Genomic DNA, 8,621 nt, shown 5'->3' on the forward strand with positions numbered 1-8,621 from the left:
ACCCTGCTGGTATTTAAAATACCAGTGGCATAGCTTCCAAAATCACAGCAACTGACAAGCCAACACAGTATGACAAACTGACAGACGAGAGGTGGTATATCACCTTCTATCTCCCTCATTTCACCATCTACCTCCCCATATTACCCTCTACCTTCCCCATATCACCTTCTACCCCCATAGAAAAAAGAAACTATGGACATTTTTATTAAGATAGGAAAGAGAGAGAATGAAAAAGAGGAAAAAGGTATGCAAAGACAAAATGAATGGAGAGAGAGAGGAAAGAAACAGAGAGAGAATGAATGGATGAATAGGTAGAGGTAAATATTGTTCGAATGAGATAGAATGAATGGAGGGAAAGAAAGAAAGAGGTTTTTAATAAGAAAGAGGAAAGAAAGAAGAAGGAAAGAAGAAAGAAAAGTATGGGAAAGAGACAGAATGAATGAATCGAGAGATTTTAAGGATAGGACATTCAAAGAGGAGACAGAGAGTAAAAAATGGAAAAAGAGGCTGAGAGACAGACACACGGACAAACACAGACTGAGATGAACACAGAAAAGCACAACAAAGACACAGATGTGGAGACACATGTGTAGCCAAAGGTGGCAGATTTGGAGGAGAGTGACCAGAATCCTGACATTTTTGGGCAGAGGCAAGTGGCCAATCAGAGGGCAGCAGCAGAAGGGTAAAAGGAAGGGACAAAAGGAAGCTATTGAAGTAGCTGCCCGCCCGGAAGAGAGATTGAGAAATGGAGCTGCCAGGAGCATGGCACTGGAGTGCTGGGGGTGGACAAAGACCAATTGTTGAGGTCTCTGGTCTGCACCCCAGCCTGGGGCAGGGGCGGTGTCTGCATGGTGACACGCACTTTCTCAGGCACCATCTCTCTCCTTCTCTCTCTCAGACACGGAGGTCGTCCTCACCCACAGAGGGATTTACTGGTAGGTGTGTGAGTCAGCCCTGACCCCAATGAACCCTGGTGTAAGGCATGCAGGTCCTACACTGCTCATAGATGGAGAAATCTCTTGAGGACTGAGGCAGGAACTACCCACTGGCCAGCATTTGGGTCCACAGATCCTTTCTCAATGACGTAGAAATCTAGGGACTCACAAGAACAAGCCCCATTTCCTTCCCTCTCAGACATAGGAGTTCAGACATTAAGCCCCATCCAACTTTGAGGATCTAGGGGTGGATGTTCCCAACCCTTTCCTTCCTCAGGCCCAGGAGTCCAGGTCCCCAACCTGGACTATTTCTCCAGAAATCTAGGCCCCTAACCTCCCTCAGACCTCGGACCAGAAAGACCAGCACTCTGGGACTAGTGCTCCCCTCCCTAGAGGCTCAGGTCAGGGGGTCATCAGGAATAAAGCTGTGGGGGTGGTAGGAATGTGTGTGGGAAGTAGGGGTTAAGAAGGAAAGGGTGGGGCCAACCTTCCTGCTTCTAGAACCTGGAGGGACAGGGGTTAAAAGCAGTAGAAGCATTTGAGAACAGGACCAGCCTCATCCAGGGAGCAGTCCCTCACAGCTCTGGCCCTACAGACCCTCCATCCTCTGCTTTCACCTGCTTTGTCTGCCTCTGATTCTGAAGTGTCTAATCTGATTCCCAAGTCCCTTTTCTCCTGTGGCTCCCTGCATACTCTGTCTGACTCTCAGTCTGCCCGTGATACTCTGCTTCACCCAGTAGGCATTCAGCTTCCAGCAGGTAAGATCCTCCTGTCCCCAGCTCATACAACATCCCCAGAACCTACAGGTATAGGAGTGAGTGACTGGGTGAGCAAAGATGAAAAATTTGAAGAGAGAAGAAAACTAGGGAACGTCCTAGGATAACCTGCCCCAAGTACTAAGTAAACAAACTAGAACTCAGAGAAGTTGAAAGATTCAATCAAAATCACACCGTGAATCAACCAGTGTAGTTCCAGTTTTTCTCTGGTGCCTACTTTCTTGGGGTCCTAAGAAGGAAAATATGGAATGGGTAAAGGAGACATCAGGAACCTAGGTGAGGACATAAATCAAGAATCAGGAGTACACAGCAGGTCAGGGAGGAAGGAAAGGATGAGGAAGAAAAAGAAGGAGGGGTCTTGGGTGGAGTCTGAAGCACTGACTAATGAAGCCTTCTCTCTCAGGAATGGTGATGAAGATGCTGATTCTAACACTGGTTCTCATTGCAGCAGGTGGGAAGAAAGGGAATGGGATTTGGGGTTGTTGATGGGAAAAGATTGGAATTAGGGATGGAGATACAGTTAGAGAAAATAGGTGGGAGGTTGGTTTGAATAAGGGGAAGAATTTGAGATGGGATTGGCTTTGGGATGGGACTATAGAAGGAGAAGAGAGATGGGGATACAGATAAGGAAGATTTTTTAGATAAAGTTGACTTTAGGGATGGTGATGTAGATGAAAAGGGAAGAGGAGGGCTGGAGATGGGGAAGTTTGGGGATGGGGTTTTGTTTGGGGAATGGGAATACAGGTGGGGAAGGGATGGTTTGAGGAAAGGGAAGAGTTTGTACATACGGTTGATTTGGGGGATGAGGATTCTGATGAAGAAAGGAGAGGTAGGCTTGAAGATGGGGAAGAATTTGAGGATGAGATTGGCTTTGGGGATGGGGAAAAGGATGGAGGTGTTTTGAATATAAAGAGGAGTTTAAAGGTAGGATTGACTGTGGAGATAGGGAAAGGGATGGATGAGGGGATAAAATGGGTTAAAATTGATTGGACTGGGTTGGGGTTGGGAATGAGGACAGGGATCCATATGGGCACAAATATGAAGATGAACTTGATGCTAAAGATGGGGTTGAGGTTCAGCTTGGAATCTCCAGATGTTCTCTCTGACACAGACCCTCTCATTCAGCCTGGGCAGAGGAGAAGAATAAGTTGGTACAAGGCTCATCTTGTGACAAGAGTGCTCATCCCTACCAAGCTGCCCTCTACAACTCAGGCAACTTGTTATGTGGAGGGGTCCTTGTTCACCGAGAATGGGTTCTCACCGCTGCTCACTGCAAAAAACCGTGAGTTCCTACACAGTGCATGAGGAGTGATTGCAATTAGACCCTGAGGGTGTCTTGGAGATTTCAGGCATGAGGTGACAAATACATGCCCCTGGCCCATCGTGAAGTCATGATTCATTCAGTCAGTATTTAATCGAGTACTTAATATATTTGAGACCCTGGAGATATATCAGTGAATGATACAAACAATGTTGCTGCTTTCATGAATTGATTTTTCTAATGGGTAAAGCAGATTATACAAGGCTTTATAGGAAGGCATGAGATGTTTGGATTTCATTCTAAGTGCAAAGGAAGCAGCAGCATTTGATTTACATTTTGAAAGAACCCTGTTACCACGTGGAAAGTGGATTGGGGCAAGAGGAGATGCAAGGGGATTGTTGTGGAGACTGTTGTCATAATCTAATGCCATAAAATAACAGCTTGGACCCAGAGTGGTTGGGACTAGGAATGAAGAGACGTTGAAACATTTAGAATGTATTTTGAGACCAAGCCAGCAAGACTTTATGATGTAATTTGAGAGGTAAAGAGAGAAAGCAAGGCAGACTTCCAGATATTTTGCCTGAACAAATGGGTGTGTTGTTGTGTCTTTCTTTGAATTGGGGGAGATGGACAGAGAAACAGATTAGGTATAGGCAGGGAATTATCAGATGTTTTGTTTCAGCCACAGTAAATGTGACATGCATTGGAGATGTCAAAACAGGCATAACAGGCAGGTAATTAGAGCTCAGGGGAGAAGTTAGAGGTGAAGATAAGATTGGATGAGGAAATTGAGGCTCAGAGAGGGAGCAAGGGACAACTCAAGTCTTTGGAAACCAGAAGGTGCCATTTCTCACTGTGGAGGGAAGGGGTCTCGTCATGAAGAGTTAGGGAAGAGTTAGGGACTCAAGGTAGAAATGAGGGTGTCGTCAGAAAGCAGGTGATGTTTAAAGCCAATGACCCGGATACAGTCACCCAGGTATGGGGCAAAGATAGACAGGAGTAGAGGGTACAGGACCAATCTGTGAGATACTAAGAAATAACTAGCGGTGTAGTGCTGTGGGTTAATGAGCTGGACTGCAAGGTCAGTTTGAACCACAAGTTCAGTGGTTCAAGCTCACCAGCCGCTCCTCAGAAACCCTATACAGGGTCTCTATGAGTTGGAACCGATGCAACGGCACTTAACAACAACATAGTATATGCTGTTGCAGGAGAAAGACGAGGCTTTCTCCTTGCGTAAAGATTTACAGCCTCAGAAATCCTACATAGGGTTGCTATGAGCTGGAACTGACTCAACAGCATATAGCAGTAGCATATTATGCGCTGTCAAGTTGGTTCTGACTCATGGTGACCCTATGCACAACACTGCCTAGTTCTATGCCACTGTGTCAATCCATCCTGTTGCGGGTGAGGAGAGGTCTTTCTCTTTGTCACTGACTCTCCACTTTACCAAGCATGATGTCCTTCTCCAGGGACTGGGCCTTCCTGAAAGCATATACAAAGTATGAGGGACAAGATCTTATCATCCTGGCTTCTAAAGAACATTCTGGCTGTACTTCTTCCAACACAGATTTGTTTGCTCTTCCAGCAATCCATGGAACTTTCAACATTCTTCTCCAACACCATAATTCAAATGCATTGAGTCTTCTCTGGTCTTCCTTATTCATTGCTAGACTTTCGCATGCATATGAGGCGATTGAAAGTATCATGGCTTAGATCTGGTGCACTTTAGACCTCAAACTAACATCTTTGCTTTTTAACACTTTAAAGGGGCCTTTTGTTGCAGATTTGTCTAATGCAATACAGCGTTTGGTTTCTTGACTGTTGCTTATATAAAATATTACATTACACTGTTGTTAAGTGTGGTTGAGTTGGTATCAACTTATAGCGACCCTGTATAGGGTTTCCAAGGAGCGACTGGTGGGTTTGAACTGCCAATCTTGTGGTTAGCATTCCAATGCTTATCCTACAACACCACACCAGGGCTCTGTATTACAATATAATTACTATTACATTGTAAATAATAATGCAGAGGACTGGTGTGATGCTTTAGGATAAGCTTTGGATTGCTAACCTCAAGATCAGTGGTTCAAACCCACCAGCAACTCCTTGGGAACTCTATACAGAGTTGCTATGAGTTGGAACCAACTCAACGGCACTTAACAACAACAACAATATAGTATGTGTTACACACACACACACATACATATATATATATGTTAGCCAAAAGTTTGGTGGTTCGAACCCATGTTGGGCATGCGACAGTCTGCTCCCATAATGATTGCAGCTTTGGAGTTCCTATGAGGCAGTTCTATGCTGATTTATAAGGTTACCATGAGTTGGAATAGACTCAATGGTAACAGGTGTGTGTATGTGTGTACAGTATGGGGGAGTCCCTGGTGGTGCAAACAGTTAACACATTTAGCTGCCAACCCAAAGGTGGGATGTTTGAGTCTGCCCAGAAGTACCTTGGAAGAAATGTCTGGTGATCTATTTCTGAAAAATCAGCTACTGAAATTCCTATGGAAGACAGTTCTACTCTGACGTGTAAGGGATCACCATGAGTCTGACTTGACTTGATGGTAACCAGTGTATAGTATTGGAGGGAAACAGAAGCAGAGCTGACCTTTAGCATATTATACAGTTAATATAATATACTATGGGAGTCCTGGTGTGGCACCGTAGGAGAAGCACTGGGCCTAAAGTTCGGTTGAACTGCAAAGTTGGAGGTTTAAAATCACCAACCACTCCTCAGAAACCCTATACAGGATTGCTATGAGTTGGAAGCAACTCAAAGGCACTTAATAACAACAATGTAATATAATATAATGTAAACCCTTCTCTGAAAGGTTTCCCTAAGCAGGGGTAGGGAATTTTTTCTGTCAAAAATTATAACATCAATCACAAGGGTACAAAATGATCAACTTAAAAATGAGCCTGCTATATTTGGTCAAGCATCTAATTAACTTACCTTTTATGTGATGGTTGGACACCTGGTGTAGTGTTGTAGGATTAGTACTGGACTGTCAACCACAAGGTCAGCAGTTCAAACTCACCAGCAGCTCCTCACAAACCCTATACAGGGATGCTATGGGTCCGAATTGACTCAACAGCACTCAACAACCATAGCAATATAATATAATATATTAACTAGTTATATTAATAATAGCTGTCTTTTTGTACAACATTTGGCACCCTCGCAATAAGCACTCCCATTCTTTCAGATGAGGAAACTGAGGTTCAGAGAAGTCTGAAGGAACAACTCTAGTCTTTGCAAGCCAATAAATGTCACTTGTATTGTGAGAGGAGAGGAATCTCATTACACAGAGTCAGGGACTCAGAGACACCTCGGACGGTCTCCTCCAAACTCAGGGAGACCTGGGATCACTCCTCCTATCCTCAGTCACTCATTCTACCAACGTTGATATGATTTACCCAACTGCCAGGTGTTGCATTGGGCCCTGTGACTGCTGTAAGGAAGGGAGAGATACACACATATCCTTTCAATAAGGGAAGTGGTGGGCCAGTAAGAAAGGTATGGAAATATAGCTCTTAAGCAATTAACAATTATTAAATTACTCTAAATCCAAAGAAGGAAAAGTACAAGGATGGTGGCCACGAGAGAAAAGAAAATGTACTTTAGCTGAAGAAGTCACAGGAAGAACTTTACATGATGAGATGCAAGTTAAAAACATGAAAAACGAAAACAGGGCAATTAACAGAAGAAGAAGGGGAAAAGCTGAGAAGAGGCAAAGTAAAGACAAAGGCCCCTACTTGGAACTACCTGAAATGTTCTAAGAAAGTTACAAATTCACTGGAGAGCGAATGTCCAGCATTAGCCTAGAAGGATGGGACCAGGTCATTGGGGGCCACCAATGCCAGACTTAGGACTTGAGCTCTATCTGAAGGGCGAGTGAATGGTTTATTTCACAAAGACTTATCAAACACCTATCATGCGCCAGACATTGTTCTAGACATTGGGATAGTGTATCTGAACAAAACAAAAATCCTGTCTTGACATTCTAGAATTGTGCCATCTAATATGGTTTTTTTGTTGTTGTTAAGTGCCATTAAATCGGTTCCGACCCATAGTGACCCTGTATAGGGTTTCTGAGGAGCAGCTGGTGAGCCTGAACCGCTGATCTTGTGGTTCAAAGCGACTTTGTGACCCAGCGCACTAACCCACAGTGCTACACCAGGAGTCCATCTAATATATGCTTCTTGTTGTTGTTGTTGTTGTTAAGTACTGTGGAGTCAGTTCCAACTCATAGTGACCCTGCACAGGGTTTCCAAGGCTGTAAATCTTTATGGAAGCAGAAAGCCTCATCTTTCTCCCGCGGAGCAGCTGGTAGTTTTGAACTGCTGACCTTGTGGTTCGCAGCCCAATTCATAACCACTATGCTACCAGAGCTCCATTAGCTAATTGTTGTTGTTAAGTGCCATCAAGTCGGTTGCGACCCACAGTCTCCCTGTATAGGGTTTCCCAAAAGTGGTTGGTGAGCTTGAACTGCCTGCCAACCTTATAGTTCAAACCAACTTTGCTGTCTAGCACATTAACCCACAGCGCCACACATGTGACTAATTAAATTTAAGCGTCCTGTAGGGTAAGTACTAGACCACAAGATCTGTTGGAACCTCGAGGTCGGGGATTCAAAACTCACCAGCTGCTCCTCGGAAACCCTATACAGGGTCGCTATGAGGCGGAACTGACTTGATGGTATTTAACCACAACAATTAAATTTAAATTGATTAGAATAAAAGGAAATTTAAAATTCATGAGCTATATTTCAAGTGTCCAATAGTCACCTGTGGTTAATGGCCACAATATTGGGCAGCATAGGTATACAACATTTCCGTTTTCATAGAAAATTCTATGAGACCATGCTGCTATGGGTAGAGGAGATACGGTACAGATCTGGTATGTTAGTAAGGATATAAGGTGGGAAAGAAAACAGGAGGGAGACCAGCACTGCCTGTTGAGTTGAGTACTTCCATTTTAATTGAGTGGCCAGGGAAGGTTTCACTAAGAAGGTGGTACCTGAAGGACAGGAGGACGTGAGCCATGCAGATATTTGGAGAGAGAGAATTGTGAGGAGGAATTGTTAGTGCAATGACTCTGAGATGTGTTGTGTTCAAGAAAATGCAAGAGGCCAGTGTGGCTGGAGCAAAGGGAGTACAGGAGAGTGGGAGATGATATTTAAGAGGTGGTGGGAGCAGATCCTTCCGAGTTGTGGGTCTTTACTCTGAATGAAAGGAGAGCCATGGGAAGACTCTGAGCAGAAGAAGGACAGGGCCAATGAATGTCTCTAAATTATCTCTGGTGACTACACACCACTTAGCAACACCAACAATTACACGGATGGAGTCCTGATGTGGCACTGTAGGCTAAGCACTAGACTGCTAACTACAAAGTCGTTCAAACCCACCAGCTGAAACCCTATACAGGGTTGCTATGAGTCAAAACTGACTCGAAGGCACTTAGCAGTAACTAGATGGATAATAGATTATAGAGGGGCAAAGGCAGAAGTAAAGAATCCACTGTAGACGTAGGTCAGGTGGGACGTGAAGAAGGCTCAGAGCAAGATAGTAGCAGCAGGGAGGTGAGGAATGTTCCAATTTTGTGAAAGAAAAGCCAAAAGGATTTTTTTTTTT

The 8,621-nt window shown here is 44.2% G+C and overlaps 1 protein-coding gene across 1 annotated transcript in view; it reads left to right on the plus strand.

The window, feature by feature from the left end:
- Positions 1-2,116: 2,116 nt before the first annotated feature.
- Positions 2,117-8,621, plus strand: part of KLK6 (kallikrein-related peptidase 6) — a 22,399-nt gene continuing 15,894 nt past the window's right edge. The window contains exons 1-2 of the mRNA XM_006868373.1: positions 2,117-2,162; positions 2,837-2,993. Of these exons, the coding sequence (XP_006868435.1) occupies positions 2,117-2,162; positions 2,837-2,993 (203 nt within the window). The remainder of the gene's footprint in view (positions 2,163-2,836; positions 2,994-8,621) is intronic.

This window comes from Chrysochloris asiatica, unplaced genomic scaffold (assembly GCF_000296735.1).
Source record: "Chrysochloris asiatica unplaced genomic scaffold, ChrAsi1.0 scaffold00116, whole genome shotgun sequence".
Taxonomy (NCBI): Eukaryota; Metazoa; Chordata; class Mammalia; order Afrosoricida; family Chrysochloridae; genus Chrysochloris; species Chrysochloris asiatica.